The sequence below is a fragment of the Microcaecilia unicolor genome, chromosome 14 (assembly GCF_901765095.1).
Source record: "Microcaecilia unicolor chromosome 14, aMicUni1.1, whole genome shotgun sequence".
In the NCBI taxonomy this organism is placed as follows: Eukaryota; Metazoa; Chordata; class Amphibia; order Gymnophiona; family Siphonopidae; genus Microcaecilia; species Microcaecilia unicolor.
Window position 1 is genome coordinate 32,809,223 of NC_044044.1, and position 18,830 is coordinate 32,828,052.

The window sequence follows — 18,830 nt, forward strand, 5'->3', positions numbered from 1 at the left end:
TCAGCTATAGTTGAATTCAGACTATAGAGTTATTTTATGGTTTGGGGATAGAGGGAAATCTCTTCGGACCAATGCACCAGCTATCAAAAAAAGTATTCTTGTTACAAAATAAAGTTCACTGCTTGAGGGTATTATTGGACTTTGTGCTTCTTCTAAAGTCAAGATAATGAAGTAGCTGTCACAGTCGGTGCTGTGCCTCCACACCCCAGCTCACCTCGCCCCTCCGTGAGTCTGTGAAGGCCTCTGAAATCTAAGCCAGTGTCAGGATCTGTGTTCCCAGCCATCTGTGTACTGCCCCTGGTATCCCACAGCCTCCTCCAGCCTGGCACACCTCTCTTTCCACATGCTCCTGGCAGATGCTTGCATCTTAGGACACACGCATGCATGAAGTCCCAGGTTTAAAGGGCCAGAGGTGACTTGTGTTCCAGGCACCCGGAGGTGACATCATTGGGAAAAAATGGAGAGTCTCATCTACTGGAAACAGATAAGAGGTGCTGTGATATTATTTCCTTGTCCGAAAATACTGCAGAAGTTAGTGGTTATGTAGATCATGGAGAAAACTGGAACTGACTGAGTCATGAAGCCTTTCATTGGACCAACGTGAAAGGATTTGAGGCAAGAAAGGAAGGATTTGAGGCAAGAAAGGAAGGACTCTGGTGATTTGTATGTTCACGTATTATAATGTCTTTTTATGCTGCTGTAATTTCAGGTATTACTCTGCTTTCAGATTCAAGTTCTTTGCATGATAAAATTGAGAGATCACATCTCAACTCATTGTAACCTGAAAATTGCTCACCATCAAAATAATGTTAAATGAAAGAAACCCTTCAGTAAAGGCAATTGCGAATACTAATTACGTTAAATAATGAACTAAAACTGGATTGTCTGAAGGAACTCAGCTTGATGGCCCAAAATGTTTCTTCAGAGGACCTAATTGCAGGGCCTTTTTACTAAGACGAGCTACTGAATGGATTTAGCATGTCCTAATATGGGATATTCCTGTGCGCTAAGCCCATTTCTGTTGTGTCCCTAAAAAAGGGCTTTTTCAATTATTATTTTTTTTTTATTTTCAGGTCATGCACTAATGTTGCTATTAGCACATGGCAACCGGAAATAATTAATACATCCCTGGTTCAGAGTCAAGTGTTGAGAGGCTGCAACGCACAGCCAGCTTTATCTCCCTTCCATGAACAGGTAGAAATGTTGAAAATGTTATAGTACAGACTAAGGGTTTAATTCCCTCCCCCAAAATTTGGACGTATCTTCTAGCCAGGTCATTCGATCCCAAATGAATAATAAGAAAGAAGAAAGTGGAGATTTTATACCTGATGATTTCACTAACATTTGGATTTGTGTTACTGGAGCTCAGAATCCCGGAGGCATTTCATCTTTTTCTATTCCTCGAACTGTGATTCCAAGTTGATTCTCCTAATAATGGAGTCTCCCAGCAGTACAAGCTTGTTGTTTTTATTTTGAGATCTTTGGACATTCCCTAAGGAACGTCTAGTAAGTTGAGTTGAATAAGTTGCCACTTATTGTTACTGGTGTACAGTTGGGTACAGTAGATTTTTGGTGGGTTTTGGAGGGCTCACCATATAATAGAAGGGGGTAACGGTGAGAGTGTACCTGCAGATTGCCTTTTGAAAAGACTTAAACAAAGAAAACAGGCTTGATACTGCAGCAGCTTCAAACATAAACCTGCACCAACTGCTGGCCAAACTAGAGATGTACACTTCAGGAAATAAGGCAGTTTTACAGGATTAAAAAAAGTCACTGTTGCGTCACAACACCTAAAAAGACACAAGCATAAATTCTAGTTATAGCCAACTAGTAATGATAATTGGTTGCTATTGGGCAATTATCATCACTAACCCTTCAGTAAAGCTAATTGTGAATACTAACTACATATGTCTACATCATCTCCACCATCCTGAGGATCCGTTCTTCAGAGGGGAGACGCAAAGCCTTCTCCACCTGCTCCTCCCACCTCACAGTCGTTATCCCTCTTCTACATAACACTGGTTTGTTTGTATGTGAAACCAACATCTATGCAGTCAGTGCGTAAATTCCATCTCCACCATCCTGAGGATCCGTTCTTCAGAGGGGAGACGCAAAGCCTTCTTCACCTGCTGCTTCCACTTCATGGTCGTTACACTCTTCTACATAATGCTGGCTTGTTTGTATGTATGTGAAACCAACATCTATGCAGTCAGTGCGTAAATTCCAATTATAGCCAATTAATAATTGGCTGCTATTGGGCAATTATCACCACTGATTGGCTCATTGTTTCAGGACATTAATTGTGCGTGAAGTGCTTAATGCCCTTTGTAAAAGAGTCCCTAGATCTTGCTGATGAAATAGCAACACATTTTGTCAATGGGAAGACATGTTTTCTATATTAAAAATAAAACAAAACAGTCCAATTAATGCTCACACCCTACTGTCTCCAGAGGGAGAGTCATCTGAGACAACGATATTAATATAACATAACATAAATTACAGATCTCAAAATCTAAACCTCACCACCCAACTCATTGTCACCAAGCAAACGTCATCAGAACATCTCGGAGAGTGAAAAGCTCCACAGTCCAGTGTGCATCCACCAGTCCAGTCCAGTGGAATACTTTTCCAGAAAGGTCTGCAATGTGCATAAACACTTCTGAGAACTGAGGAGCAGAGTGAGCACAGAAACATTCATTATCCTGAGGTAATAAATGCAAGAGTCCGGTAGGCAGTATTATCGATTGTTATTTTTAGAATTAATGTACCATCACTCCTGCAGTGCTTGAGCAGAGGACATGAGACAATGTGATAAGTGATACAGTGGGATCTACTTGGAGATATTTCTTTCAAGAGAAGTAGGAATGAGGTAAAATCTGGAGGTGAAGAGTGTTTGGTGAGGACAGACGGAGAAGAAAAATCAGGGGATGAGAGAAGGCACTGAGAAAAGAGAGTATATAGAGATCAGAGAACTTTACTCAGAAAGAGACTGGAAAGTGAAGGAGAAGCAGAGTCAAAACAGTGAAATTATGCATTTTGCATTCAATTGACAGTTCCCATAGAAAGTCACACTGCTAATTAAATTTTGAATGTTTCAATGGGCACATATTCAGTTTTTTTAACTGTCTTTTCAATTTTCAAGGTGCCCCTGGCAAACTTAGAAGAATCTAATGGAAGAGGAAAATATTACCACAATGACAGAATTCCTCATTCTGGGGTTTTACGAGTTCCCAGAGCTACAAATCCCCCTTTCCTTCCTGTTTTTACTGATTTACCTGATCATCCTGATGGGGAACCTGACTATAATAATCGTGACGTGCCTGGACCCTCGTCTGCAGACCCCCATGTACTTTTCCCTCTGTAACTTGTCCTTCCTCGATATCTCTTACACCTCAGTCACTCTCCCCAAACTAATGGACGTCTCCTTAAGAAACAGTCACCATATTTCTGCAGTCGGGTGTTTTACACAAATGTATTATTTCTTATCTTCAGTATGTGTAGAATTTCTGCTGCTTACCATGATGGCTTATGACCGCTTTGTGGCGATATGTCACCCCCTTCGGTACAGTGTAATTATGAATCTGAGACTCTGTGTACTGATGGCCATTGGATCCTGGATCTATGGGATTGTAGAACCAGTGACACACACTGTCCTTGTATCACATTTATCCTATTGTGGGTCCCGGGAGATCAACCATTTCTTTTGTGATATCTCGGCATTGCTGAAACTCTCCTGCACCAACACTTCCACCATCGATCACATGACTTATGTTTTGGCTGTGCTTGTAGTGTTGCCCTGCTTTCTGTTAACCATGACGTCTTACATCTACATCATCTCCACCATCCTGAGGATCCGTTCCTCGGAGGGAAGACGCAAAGCCTTCTCCACCTGCTCCTCCCACCTCACAGTGGTTACTCTGTTCTATGTATCTCTGACATGTCTGTATGTAAAACCAACATCCATGCAGTCCCTGGACCTAAACAAGCTAATTGCTCTGTTGTATAATGTTTTAATCCCCTTGTTAAATCCTATCATTTATAGCCTGAAAAACAGAGAGCTAAAAGAAGCCATAAGAAAAGTTGTAAAAAGAACGCAGTTTCCTTCAACTCAGAAGAACATTTTTCTTGTGAGCAAAGGTTAAACCACCACATCTAACCAAGAGATAAACTCAAGTGCTAGTGAAACAGCCGAAGACTTGATTTTTCTAATTTTTCTGTTGCACAAACCTTATTTAGCTAACCTTCCATTTAGGGGTCATTTTACTAAGATGGATTTTGTGTGCGCTAAATGATAAGATGCTCATTATATTCCTATGAGTTTCTTATCATTTAGCGTGTGCTAACAGTGAGCTACATCTGTTGGTGCATCGTAATATAAGGACCCCTTAGTCTCACAGATGGAAAAGGAGTGGGTTGCTGTGATACTGTGAAAGGAATGGAAGACTGTTCGTGACTGTGGAAAAGTCCCCTGCTGTAACTTTGCACCTCCAAAGGATTAGAGCTAATGCATAGTAAGGAAAGGGAAGGGATTTCTCTCCCACCAATTCCAGTAGTAGCTCAAGGTGAGATAAGATCAGGTACAGGAGGTATTTTCCTGACCCCAGGGGATGTTACAATGGATGGTTAAGGGGCCCTTTTACTAAGCCGTGTAAGTGACTAGCCAGCTTATTTTCGAAGGAGAAGGGCGGCCATCTCCCGACACAAATTGGGAGATGGCTGGCCTTCTCCTAAAGCCGGCCAAATCGGTATAATCATGACCAAGCCTTGAAAAGGTGCCCGAACTGACCAGATGTCCACCGGAGGGAATCGTGGATCACCTCCCCTTACTCCCCCAGTGGTTACCAACCCCCTCCTACCCAAAAACAAAAATTAAAAAACATTTTTTGCCAGCCTCTATGCCAGCCTCAAATGTCATACCCAGCTCCATCACAGCACTATGCAGGTCCCTGGAGCAGTTTTTAGTGGGTACTACAGTGCACTTCAGGCAGGCAGACCCAGGCCCATCCTCCCCCTACCTGTTACACTTGTAGTGGTAAATGGGAGCCCTCCAAAACCCACCCGAAACCCACTGTACCCACATCTAGGTGCCCCCCCCCCCCCGTTACCCTTTAAGGGCTATGGTAGTGGTGTACAGTTGTGGGAATGGGTTTTCGGTGGGGGTTGAGGGCTCAGCACACAAGGTAAGGGAGCTATGCACCTGGAAGCAATTTGTGAAGTCCACTGCAGTGCCCCCTAGGGTGCCCAGTTGGTGTCCTGGCATGTGAGGGGGACCAGTGCAGTACAAATGCTGGCTCTTCCTATGACCAAATGGCTTGGATTTGGCCGGTTTTGAGATGGCCGCCGTTAGTTTCCATTATTGGCGAAAACCAATGTCGGCCATCTCTAAGGGCGGCCATCTGTAAGGGCGGCCCAAATGTTGAGATTTGGCCATCCACGACCGTATTATTGAAACAAAAGATGGCCGCCCATCTTGTTTCAATAATGCGGTCGAGTACGCCGCTTTTCGGGGCCATCATGCGCCCCAATTTGATTATGCCCCTCCACACGTGCTCAACATGCGCCAAAATGGACTTATGGACTTACTGCCCAGCTACCTCATGGCTCTTGCGATAATTCATTTTTTGTGCACATCCGATATGTGCAGACAAAAAATAATTTTTACTTTCACACATGCGTATCGGACGCATGCCAAGTGGCATTTGATGCATGAAGATCATTTCTGTCCAGTTACCGCGTGAGAGTTTACTGCTAGGTCAACGACTGGCGGTAAGGTCGCAGACCCAATATGGATGCACGGCAATTTTGATTTTGGCACGCGTCCATTTTCTGCAAAAATTTTAAAAAGGCCTTTTTTAACAGGCGTGCTGAAAAATGGATCGGCGCACACCCAAAACCCGTGCCTACAGTACCGCAAGCCATTTTTCAACGCACCTTAGTGAAAGGATCCCCAAGTGACTTGTCCAAGATCACAAGGATCCACAGTGGAATTTGAACTGGTCTCCCAAGATTCTCAGACCTATTAAAGGAAAATAAGGCAAACTGATGGTTGGAAGAAACGTTTGCTTTGCCTTCCCTCTGAGATGTTAATCTTGGTTCCTTCAGCATTGTGGTCTAATTCCCCAATATTTCCTTGTCTTTGATTTTGTGAATTAATTTTCAGTATTTCTTGGTTTGGGAATATTTCTGTACTCAAGTTATTCTGATGTATGGGATAAAATTCTTTGAAAAAAAAAAAGAAAACCATTTAAAAATTACTTCATTTGTGGCAAATGAAACAGAATAAAATTATCCAATGCATGCAAATGAGCATGTTAATTATTAATTATTCGGGACAATATCAGTGAGGATGAAAGATATCACCCACTGTGGTAGGACTTCATTTTTTTTATGGACAAAACATTTTTCTTGTTTTCATGCAAGGCATTCAGTCTATCTTGGGTATTTTTATTGCATGAGTTTCAGGAGGTTCCTGGTTAATAAAAACATACAGGAAACAATCAATTTCTGCACATTTTGGAGATCTTGTGCACTCTGCTGTGTGCTGGGGATAACTTAGACCATTTCAAAATGATTGGAGGTTGCCAAATACAACACAAATTACCTTCCCTTCCCTTGACACAGTGAAGGAGATTGCTTGAAAACGGGGGTGCTCAGCCACCCCTGGCACCCACAAAGCTGGCTTCTATGACTTAGACCCATTGTTTTCGTTGATGAAAGAGTAACAGAGAATTTCTGGTGGCTGATCTATGATTATTCATCATGAACTTCAGGGATCCTTTCTCAGAGGGACCTTTAGAGAGTATAAATATACTGAGAGCTGAGGATTACGTTATCAGAGCTGGTGCAGCCCCGTCGCTCATCCTGGAGGTAAGAAATATTAACAGACATTGCAATCCCTCAGTTAGGAATCCTATCATCATATATGAAGCTCAGTATCTCTCATTTTGGGAAGATGAAGAAGTCATGAAGCCTTTCATCAGCAAATGTAAGAATATTTTCTACAGATCTCCAACATCCTTTACTGTTGGCCAGACAAAAGGCTTCTATATATCAAAAAGCACAACCAGCTTCCCCATCAGAAATCACCAAAACGTAACATAGCATAATGTTATGTCAATAATCATTATCCAATTTTGTTCTTGAACATGTATACGATGCTTCCTTCCTGTTATGTTGTTATACAGGCTAATTGTGTTTTTAGTTAGCCTTGTTACCTCTTTATAAAATAAATAAAAAAATATTGGAACTAAAAATCACCAAAAAGTGATACTGTGCAAAATGCTCCTGGTATATCTTATCTGAAAGGAATCCCTGTATGCCAAGGCTTAGCATTAGAGAAATTCCATAGGGAAATATTCAGCCGCTGGTACTGAATATCTGGATCATCGGTGGCTTCTGGAAGCTATCCAGGTTTAGCCCAGGCAGGACTGCATTCTATCTGGTCGTACTATAGAGGCAGCATTGCTGGGATAACGTCCAGGTCCACCCCGATTCTACCTCTGCTCCAGTGCTGCCCAGATGGTGTCACAGCAGTCACTGACGAAATTCTGGAGCACAACTAGGGTTAAGTGTAACTCAATATCAACAGACAGACATGGCAGCCAGAAGAAATGGTTAAATATTGTTGAATTTCTGCCTGCATGTTTTAATCATTTAGTCATCAGGGAATTTATGTGCAAAATATTTCATATATCATTGTGCCAGATCTGTTTTAAAAATTCAATAATTCAGCAATTTATTTCTAGCAATTTCAAAACACACCATAGCTTTCATAGAAGAGAACTAGCTTGCTTTTTTTAATTGCTATGAGCTTGATAAAACAGAATTTCAATTGTATTTCTTTATGTCCCTGATGAAGGCAAAGTTGCCAAAAGAATATTACAGTTGAGTTATTCTCATGCCGATTCTCCTTCCAAAGGGAAGTTCATTTTAATTTTCTATTTTACATATTTAAAGCAATCGGGTTAATATTCAGTGTGGTTTAATCAGGCAAGAGAGGATCCTGCTCGGTTCAACTACGCTGAGCTGGTAGTGCCACAGCAAAAAAATAATAATTTTGTGTGCTACTGGGCAAAAACCATTTGTCCTATACTAAATTCAGTGTGCGTATTCCAAATCCGAAGTCAGGCCAAGCAACAGTGATACCACTTTCAGGTCAGCACAAATATTCCATTTATGTTCAGAGTATTTGATCATTTTCAAAATTAACTCCACAGAAGCGTGGGTCTCTTTCATTCCAGAAACAAGAAGTAGGAAAGGTAGGCTCTTCTAAAAACCGGAGGAGACCTCTATAAAGAAACAATTCTTTATTGCAAGCGAAGTGACAACGACTCCACACAGCTGTGTTTCGGCGCTAGCTCGCGCCTTCTTCAGGAGTTTAAAACATAAGATTTATAAAAACACAAAAACAAATAATCAAAGTATGCCTAATACCCTAGATAGAAAAACATATCTTTGTAATAAAAATGTATAGGAATTAAAAACATATATATCAAAACATCAACAGAAATGATAATTTTGTATATATAAACAAGCAAATCATTATTAACTTATCCACAAATAAATGTATAAAATGATAACAGCATATGGACATATGATAATAAAAATATATTATATGCAACAGATATACATGAATAACCATAAAATTCATATGTATATATGTGTTACATAAATTGACTAATACAACAATTCATGAGCCAATGGAACAGGTGGCTTTTCGTTACCATTGTGCAACAAGACAGCTTTCAAACTCGTTTTGCTAGAGTCTATGAATAGCCTCCATTCATCGGGAACATGTGTACCGTCTAACTCCATCATAAGACCATTTACATTAGTACAGAAACAGACATCGCTTTCCATTGCATAGTATGCAGCTAACTTGGTGTGTCGATGACCAAGTGTGAAGTTGTGGTGCTTCGTTGTAGCAAATTCCATTCCCGAAGTCTAGAAGCTAGCAGTTCTGACTTTTCTTTAGATAATGACAGATCTCTTACCAGATCATCTAAATCTGATTGGCTCAGCAAGTGCAGGTGACCCCCAGTTGTTCTGGATCAGGAAATACATCATGCCAATCAACATCTTCTTCATCAGGATCAGAAGCATCAGTTTCAATTGCCGTTCCTGCTGCGGGAGGGGCAGGCACTGGATTCTCTACATTGCATGGTACTGGTTTAAGAGCAGACTCATAGTCTGAGTAGCCGCCGATTTTAGTCACGCAAAAATGTATATACTAAGAGAAACAAGTCACAAATTAACAGTCTGAATGGTGATTTTTCTGCTCACGCCAAACCATCGGCACTGCAAAAGCCATTCCTTTCCTTTTACCATTCAACCACTGCGTTAGCCCAGAGTAACACACAGTGCAACAAACATGAGGTGCCCAGCTTTTATCTTGATCTCCAATTTGACAGTCAAAGTAATACTTGTAAGCAAGGCACACTCGCTTTCTCAGATTCTTGCGCTGATCAGTGTATTTGCCACATATGTAGCAGAAGTTGTCCGGATCGTTAACACATTTGCGTCTATCCATCTTGCCTTATATACTTACTGCTGACATCAGCCAATAGAACTGCCTGAGTGCGTCTGGACAGGTCCAGGCATGTCCGTTGGAATATTTCCAATATATAATGCATTAATATTATAAGTGAATAGGCTTTGCGTGTATAACTTAAAATCTAGATGTGTCAGGCAAATTCGGAGTTCATAGTTGGAATTGGAAGGTTCAATTTAGTGTAAATCACATGTTTTTCTCTCAGTAGCAAATCATTGCTGCATTGCTCTGACTATTCGGGCAGTGCCAGGGTGGTCCAGGGACAGAGTTGAGGTGGTCCCAGAATTTATTCAAGTAGAAGCAATTTTCTATCTTACGCCCAGGGATTTATACCAGCTTTTCATTGGTGTAAATGGACGCACATAGATTCAGTCGCATTAACTACGCCTAAGCGAATTCTAAATACTGCGCATAAATCTATGCATATTATTTAGAATATGCTTAGGTTTTATTGCCTAATTTGCATTAATTTTATGTGCCATATATAGAGTTGGGCCCTAATTGGGGAAGTTATCAACGTTGGCTACCGTTAAGATGGGATATTTTACCACTAACTCGTTCTATTTTTGCACAGGTCCCGTTTTAGGCAACAAGATCTAGTTACTAATAACTGGGGTTAACAGTAAAAGAATCTATTTTAATGGGTAGCCCATGTTGATGTCTTAATTCTCATCTAAATTGTTGCTTGACTTTCACAGAATGAGTTCTCTGTCACTTCTTCCTTTGCCTCCCTTTTTGTTCCCAGGACCCATGGAGGATGAAAATTACACCTCAGTGACAGAATTCATCATTCTGGGATTTTCTGAATTTCCTGAGCTACAAATCCCCCTTTTCCTTTTCTTTTTACTGATTTACCTGATCATCCTGATGGGGAACCTCACTATAATAACCTTGACATGTCTGGACCCTCGTCTCCACACCCCCATGTACTTTTTCCTCTGTAACTTGTCCGTACTGGATATTTCTTGCACCTCAGTCACTCTCCCCAAACTGCTGGACATCTGCTTAACAAAGAAGCAACATATTTCTACAGTTGGGTGTTTTACACAAGTGTATTTTTTCATGATCTCACTATGTGATGAATTTCTGCTTCTTACAGTCATGGCATATGACCGTTATGTGGCGATATGTCACCCTCTGCATTACTCAGTAATCATGAATCCAAGACTCTGTATTCTCATGGTCACAGGAACCTGGATCTTTGGGTTTCTGGAGCCAATGACTCACACTGTCCTTATGTCACATTTCTCTTATTGTCGGCCCAATGTGATTAACCATTTCTTATGTGATGTCTCAGCACTGCTGAAACTCTCCTGTACCAGCACCTCCACTATTGATCATTTGTCGTATGTTTTGGCTATGCTTGTAATGTTTCCCTGCTTTCTGTTAACTCTGACATCTTACGTCTACATCATCTCCGCCATCCTGAGAATCCGTTCTTCAGAGGGGAGGCGCAAAGCCTTCTCCACCTGCTCCTCCCACCTCATGGTCGTTATTCTCTTCTATGTAACTCTGACAGGTTTGTATATCAGACCAACGTCCACACAATCAGTGGATCACAACAAGTTCTATGCATTGCTGTATAATGTTTTAATCCCCCTGTTTAACCCCATCATTTATAGCCTGAAAAATAGGCAGATGAAAGAAGCCATAGGGAAAGTTGTTATCAGAAAACAAAGTCTTAATGTTTAAATGTTCACTAGTAGTGAAATCTAGACTGAAAACCCACCTCTTTAACATTGCTTTTGACTCGTAACCACTTGTAACCACTCGCCTCCACCTACCCTCCTCTCTTCCTTCCCGTTCACATTAATTGATTTGATTTGCTTACTTTATTTATTTTTTGTCTATTAGATTGTAAGCTCTTTGAGCAGGGACTGTCTTTCTTCTATGTTTGTACAGCGCTGCGTATGCCTTGTAGCGCTATAGAAATGCTAAATAGTAGTAGTAGTAGTAGTATTGGCAATTGCATTCCTCAAAGAAGTAAATATATCCTTGATTACCTGCTCCACATAAAGTCCTGTTTATTATAAATGTCGCTTTATTAGAAGCAGAATGGGTGGAGATTGAAGTCTTTCTAGGATTCTGCAAATTGAGAAATAAATGTCTTATTACTTGAGATCTGTAAACCTGGTTTTGTTGTTTTCCTTTCATTGTATTGATAGTTAATTCGCTGCAAGACTTTGTTTTCGGGGATGGGTGCAGCCTTTCTAATCCTTGGTCTATATAGATTTGGGGGTTTCTCAGGGTCTCCACAGCCACTGTTTTATTTGACCTCTGGCAGGATCAAAAGGGGACTCCAGATACAACCAGTAAAATGTTGGCTTAATCCTGAGGGTCAGGAGTATTTGTGCCTTTGGTGGGGATAAGAAACCAGCACATTCAGCACCTGAAACCTCTAATTTGATCCCTGGCATAAAACGGGTTGATTTTAAATTGTCTAATTCTGGAAAATCAGAAAATATGGAGCGAGAGAGGAAGTTCAAAAGTTTACATCATTTTCCCTTTTTCTAACAGTGAAAATGTTAAGATATTTTGGGAAACGTCCTGGCTGCCACACAGCAGTGTACAGTCACAAATTTAAAAAACAGTTGGAAAGGGACAGGAGGCCTGGACCTGGGATCCCCATTCCCCAAGTTAAAGTTGATGACTCTAGGGTGCTGGTTTTCTTTCAGTAAGGAGGCCCATCTTCATCTTTCTTGAGCTAAAGGTGCTGTGAATGTAGAACTGTTATGCTAATGCACAAAAAACTGCAGAGTTCGATTAAATCTGGATCCTGATATTCAGCCCACAGTGGTCAGTGATTCTTAAGGCACAAATGCCATGGGTAGAGTTTGACCCCTGCATTGCATTCAAGGCATAAACTGGATACCAGCCATTAATATCTGGGACTTGCCGGGATACCGGAAGTTATCTGAGTGTTGGCCAACATTCTAATAGATACGCTGATAACTACCCTGGTGATTTCGGCACAGCCAAGCACTTACCCAGTTTCTGAACAGAAATTTACCACTAACCAGGTAAATCCCAGCTCTGTCTGGACTCTGGGCTCTGGGCTGTCCAGCACTAACTGAACACTGCCATAGCTGTCAACCAGATGGTGCTGTTGAAAATCTGGGCAATGTGCCAGAGAAGATAACCAGGTAGACCATTCACCTGTGGGCGGCTGCCTATATTTATGGCAATTCTATAAAGCATCAAAGGTACAACTGAAAAACTTTAAAGTGCCTGGTGTGATGATCTCAGAAGCGTAACATCTGCCAGGATGAAACTCTTTAGCCAGTTCATAGATTCTATCACGGGGTCCTATTTCTGGAAATTGGTGCATTCTGTTATTTCTTGTAGGGGGCCATTCTACCAAAAAATGATAAGTTTTGGGCTTAACACACTATAACACGGGATTTTAACTAGCAGCAAACTCAAAATGAATGCTGCAACTAAAAGAAGCATTTCTACTAATTTGTTTTTGTCGTGGCTTCTGCATTAAAATTCAGATTAACAGGTACTACCTGCTCCCGGTTAACATGGAAGTACTTTACTGCCTCCTGTTTAGGAGATGGTAAGTGGTCCCACGTTAAATCTGCATCAGCCAGTTAGAGCACGGTATGTGTAACACACTAGCTGGCTTAATGCTTCCATGCTCACACCGCACCCCTGACAGAAACATTTGGTAACTGGAAAACTATCATAAATCCTTTAATGTGTTATTTTTTATTACATTTGTACCCTGCGCTTTCCCATTCATGGCAGGCTCAATGCAGCTTACATGGGGCAATGGAGGGTTAAGTGACTTGCCCAGAGTCACAAGGAGCTGCCTGTGCCTGAAGTGGGAATTGAACTCAGTTCCTCAGGACCAAAGTCCACCACCCTAACCACTAGGCCACTCCTCCACACAGTAGCTTGTTTCAGCACGTTAATTACGTGTTAAGTGCTTAATGCCCATTGTGGAAGAGTCCCCAGATCCATTACACATGTTGATGAAATAGCAACACATTTTATCAATGGGACCACATTATATTTTCTATATATAAAAAAAACAGTCCAACGAATGCCTATGACATACCATCTCTAGAGATAGACTCTGCTGAGGTAAAGATATTAATATAACACAACATAAATTACAGAACTCAAAATCTAAACCTCACCACCCAACTCATTATCAGCAAGCAAACATCAACATAACTTCTGGAAGGTGAACAGTTCCACACCCCTTTGTGCATCCACTAAGTCCTCCAGTCCAGTAGAATACTTTTCCGGAAAGATCTGCAGTGTGTATAAACACTTCTGAGAGCTGAGGATCACAGTGAGCACAGAGTCATTCGTTATCCTGAGGTAATAAATGCAAGAATCCAGTAGGCTGTATTATCGATTGTAATTGTTAGAATTAATGTACCATCACTCCTACAATGCTTGAGCAGAGGACATGAAAGATAGAGCAAGAGAGCAGGGAACGAGGAAGGATTCAGTGGGATCTACTTAGTGAAGAGTGTTTGGTGAGGAGAGAGGGAGAAAAGAAATGAGTAGAGGAGAGAAAGCATTGAAAAAAGAGAGTACAGTGATACCTCGGTTTTCGTCGATCATCCGTCCGAAAACAATCGGCGAAATCCAAAACCGACAAAAACCGAGGCAATTATTGAAACAATGCCACACCGAGCAGGAGAACGCATGTTTTTGCAAAATTAGCAGCGAAGTCACATGGGCACGCCGACGAAATCCGAGACATATTCTTCCTGGAAAAATTGACGAAAATTGACGATAGCCAAAGTCAACGAAAACCGAGGTATTACTGTATATAGAGAACCAAGATGCGAGACAGGTGTTGGGAGATTAAGGTACAGATGAGAGTGAAGTTATAGCCTGAAGAAGTTTACTCAGAGACTGGAAAATGAAGGAGAAGCGGAGTCAATGCAGTGAAACCATCTCCCCTACTAGCTACAGAACAATTGTTCAACTCAAACTTTCACATTGGTTATCAGCATCCAAATTTCCCCCTTTCCTACTGTTTTTCGATGAGATTGCAGGAAGATAAGTCTTAGAATTAAGAGCAGCCTCACATACGGCAAACCAACATCAAACAAAGGCACCCCAATTGTTACAGTGATTCCTCCAGGTCCCAGAGAGACGTCCATGCAGTTTGTAGAATCACTGCAGCGACGTGCGTATAGATGTTTACGTTTATTCTAAAATGTGATATACCGCCCGTAACTACCAAAAGATCAAAGCGGTTTGGAACTATCAATTAAAACAGGAAAGAGCAAACACTCACATCTTAGATAGATGTTTCTATATACGCCCCCCTACACCTGCTGGAAATAGATGCATATGACCCCCCCTCCCCAAGTTAAACGCTTATTATTTCTGCATGCTCATTTCTGAAATTACACATCTTTACGCAGTACTATTTTTGCAACCTAACTTACTCCCTGATTACTAAGACGCACTAGTGGCTAGCGGACACATTCACTTTGAACGAGCTTTGTCGGCATTGACTCATGGCTTAATAAACAAGGGAGTTAGGCTCCCTTTTTAACATATAGCTTATTTTGATAAAAATATCTGAAAAAATGGAGGTAAACCTTTTTGTACATCTGGTTCTCTGTCTGGCGTCAGCTTGTTCCAAACATTGGGGAACTGGAAAGGACATTGGAAGAGGCAGAAAAATGAAAACACGTTTTACCTACAAATGATTCTAAAGAATTGACACAGATGTAAAAAATGTAAAAAGCAAGTAGATTAACATAGTCTCAGGAAACCATGGAGAATTACATCGAAATAGCAGGCTGATCAATTTCCCCTAAATCTCCAGATTCAAAAATGAACTGGGTCACTCAAAGATTTGCTGAATGGAGTTGGGTTATAGACTCTTTATGCCAAGTGTTGAAACTCAAGAGTGGTAGTTGTAATCAGGAATTCAAACGCTACAGAAAATAGATCATCCTAGTGAGTCAAAGCTGTGTCTCAGGAAAATCGTACAAAATTTCAAATTATCCAATCAGAGCTCCAGCTTGCAGGTCAAACTGCATTTCCAGCCTGGACGGGCACCTAATCTTAACCTTTTAATCAGCTTCAGTGCACAGAATCTGGCTTTTAAATATTTCACTGGCTGGACACTTATGTCTCAGGATAGATTTGAAAATGAAGACCTTGGTTGGCTAATTGTTAGACAACTCTTGGGTTTGCTGCTCTACCACATTTCACACTGGCTTTCAAGGCTCTGAAATCAAGAAATATAATTTTAATTTCTATGAGTTCAGTTACAGAACCATAAAAATCAGAAGACATTTCTTGATAATATGAAAATCCTGGAACACAAAATAATATTTGCTAAATCAACGGAAATTATTTTCTTGCTCAACTCTGAAATTATTATTTGGCATGAGATGATTCTGCTGCTATATATATTAAGCTTCTATCATCATATTTCTTATTTGTATGTCATAAAAAAGTGATTTTATGGTGGCAGATGATTGTCAGAATAGAATAACAAGAAGACTATGAGAGCTGTCGGTGGTCTGTGTCTAAACAATTCAACGCTGACCAACTGTGTCCTAGAAGGTCCAGTCAATGGCCTTAGTCTTCAAGCATCCCAATATTTGTGTCAACCATGTAAGACAAAATAACGATACCAAGTAATTTACTAACTATGAGTTGTGTGAAGAGGGGTTGCATTGACCCCCACTGTGTTCTTTCATTGCAACAAATATATAACAAGGAAAATTTTAGTGTTTCAATGGGCACATATTCATTTTTGAAACTGTCTTTTCAATTTTCAAGGTGCCCCTGGCAATCTTAGAAGAATCTAATGGAAGAGGAAAATATTACCACAATGACAGAATTCCTCATTCTGGGGTTTTATGAGTTCCCAGAGCTGCAAATCCCCATTTCCTTTCTGTTTTTACTGATTTACCTGACCATCCTGATGGGGAACCTCACTATAATAATCATGACGTGCCTGGACCCTCGTCTGCAGACCCCTATGTACTTTTTCTTCTGTAACTTGTCCTTCCTTGATATCTCTTACACCTCAGTCACTCTCCCCAAACTACTGGACGTCTCCTTAAGAAACAGTCACCATATTTCTGCATTCGGGTGTTTTACACAGATGTATTATTTCATATTTTCAGTATGTGTAGAATTTCTGCTGCTTACCATGATGGCTTATGACCGCTTTGTAGCGATATGTCGCCCCCTACGGTACAGTGTAATTATGAATCCAAGACTCTGTGTACTGATGGCCATTGGGTCCTGGATCTATGGGATTGTAGAACCAGTGACACACACTGTCCTTATATCACATTTATCCTATTGTGGGTCCCGGGAGATCAACCATTTCTTTTGTGATATCTCGGCATTGCTAAAACTCTCCTGCACCAACACTTCCACCATCGATCATATGACTTATGTTTTGGCTGTGCTTGTAGTGTTGCCCTGCTTTCTGTTAACCTTGACGTCTTACATCTACATCATCTCCGCCATCCTGAGGATCCATTCCTCGGAGGGAAGACGCAAAGCCTTCTCCACCTGCTCCTCCCACCTCACAGTGGTTGCTGTCTTCTATGTATCTCTGGCATGTCTGTATTTAAAACCAACATCCATGCAGTCCCTGGACCTAAACAAACTAATTGCTCTGTTATATAATGTTTTAATCCCCTTGTTAAATCCTATCATTTATAGCCTGAAAAACAGAGATCTAAAAGAAGCCATAAGAAAAGTTGTAAAAAGAACGCAATTTCCTTCAACTCAGAAGAACATTTTTCTTGTGAGCAAAGGTTAAACCACCACATCTAACCAATTGATAAACTCAAGTGCTAGTGAAACAGCCGAAGACTTGATTTTCCTAATTTTTCTGTTGCACAAACCTTATTTAGCTAACGTTCCATTTAGGGGTCATTTTACTAAGATGGATTTAGTGTGCGCTAAATGATAAGACGCTCATTATATTCCTATGAGTTTCTTAACATTTAGCGTGTGCTAACAGTGAGCTACATCTGTTGGTGCATCGTAATATAAGGACCCCTTAGTCTCACAGATGGAAAAGGAGTGGGTTGCTGTGATACTGTGAAAGGAATGGAAGACTGTTCGTGACTGTGGAAAATTCCCCTGCAGTACATTTGCACCCCCAAAGGAATAGAGCTAATGCATAGTAAGGAAAGGGAAGGGATTTCTCTCCCACCATTTCCAGTAGTAGCTCAAGGTGAGATAAGATCAGGTACAGGCGGTATTTCCCAGACCCCAGGGGATGTTACAATGGATGGTTAAGGGGACCTTTTACTAAGCCGTATAAGTGACTATGCATGCTCAACATGCGCCAAAATGGATTTACTGCCCAGCTACCGCATGGCTCTTGCGATTATTTTTTGGCTGCACATATCAGATGCGTGCCAAAAATGAATTATTTCTTACTTTCACACATGCATATCGGACGCACACCAAGTGGTATTTGATGCATGTAGATGATTTCTTCCCAGTTACCGCGTGAGACTTTACTGCTAGGTCAATGGCTGGCGGTAAGGTCGCAGACCCAAAATGGATGCCCAGCAATTTTGATTTTGCCACGCGTCCATTTTCTGCAAAAATTTTAAAAAGGCCTTTTTTAACGGGCGTGCTGAAAAATGGATCGGCGTACACCCAAAACCCATGCCTACAGTACCTCACCTTAGTGAAAGGATCCCCAAGTGACTTGTCCAAGATCACAAGGATCCACAGTGGAATCTGAACTGGCCTCCTAAGATTCTCGGACCTATTAAAGGAAAATAAGGCAAACTGATGGTTGGTAGAAAAGTTTGCTTTGCCTTCCTTCTGAGATGTTAATCTTGGTTCCTTCAGCATTGTGGTCTAATTCCCCAATTTTTCCTTGTCTTTGATTTTGTAAATTAATTTTCATTGTTTCTTGGTTTGAGAATATTTCTGTACTCAAGATATTCTGATGTATGGGATACAATTCTTCCTTTGTGGCAAATGAAACAAAATAAAGAGAAGTGAAATCTATCCACTGTATGTAAATGAGCACGTTAATTATTAATTACTCAGGACAGTATCAAGGATGATGGAGGATATCACCCACTATGGTAGAAACATTTTTCTTGTTTTTCTGCAAGGTATTCAGTTTCTCTGGGGTATTTTTATTACATTAGTCTCAGAATTGTCCTAGTTAATAAAAAGTTAATTTCTGAATGTTTTTGGGGATAACTTAGACCATTTCAAAATGATTGGGAGGTTGCCAAATACAACACAAATTACCCTTCCCTTGACACAGCAAAGGAGATTGCTTAACAATGGG

At 40.8% G+C, this 18,830-nt stretch overlaps 3 protein-coding genes across 3 annotated transcripts; all 3 read left to right on the plus strand.

The window, feature by feature from the left end:
• Positions 1–3,170: 3,170 nt before the first annotated feature.
• On the plus strand, positions 3,171–4,142 carry LOC115458442 (olfactory receptor 5V1-like). The gene is made up of 2 exons (XM_030188408.1): positions 3,171–4,082; positions 4,113–4,142. The coding sequence occupies exons 1-2, from the start codon at positions 3,171–3,173 to the stop codon at positions 4,140–4,142; spliced, it is 942 nt and encodes a 313-aa protein (XP_030044268.1).
• A 6,158-nt stretch (positions 4,143–10,300) lies between these two features.
• On the plus strand, positions 10,301–11,242 carry LOC115457422 (olfactory receptor 1009-like). Its single transcript, XM_030186841.1, has one exon. It carries the CDS (start codon positions 10,301–10,303, stop codon positions 11,240–11,242), a length of 942 nt encoding a protein of 313 aa, XP_030042701.1.
• A 5,070-nt stretch (positions 11,243–16,312) lies between these two features.
• LOC115458439 (olfactory receptor 1009-like) lies at positions 16,313–17,324 on the plus strand. Its single transcript, XM_030188406.1, has 2 exons — positions 16,313–17,264; positions 17,295–17,324. The coding sequence occupies exons 1-2, from the start codon at positions 16,353–16,355 to the stop codon at positions 17,322–17,324; spliced, it is 942 nt and encodes a 313-aa protein (XP_030044266.1). The 5' UTR covers positions 16,313–16,352.
• Positions 17,325–18,830: the final 1,506 nt, after the last annotated feature.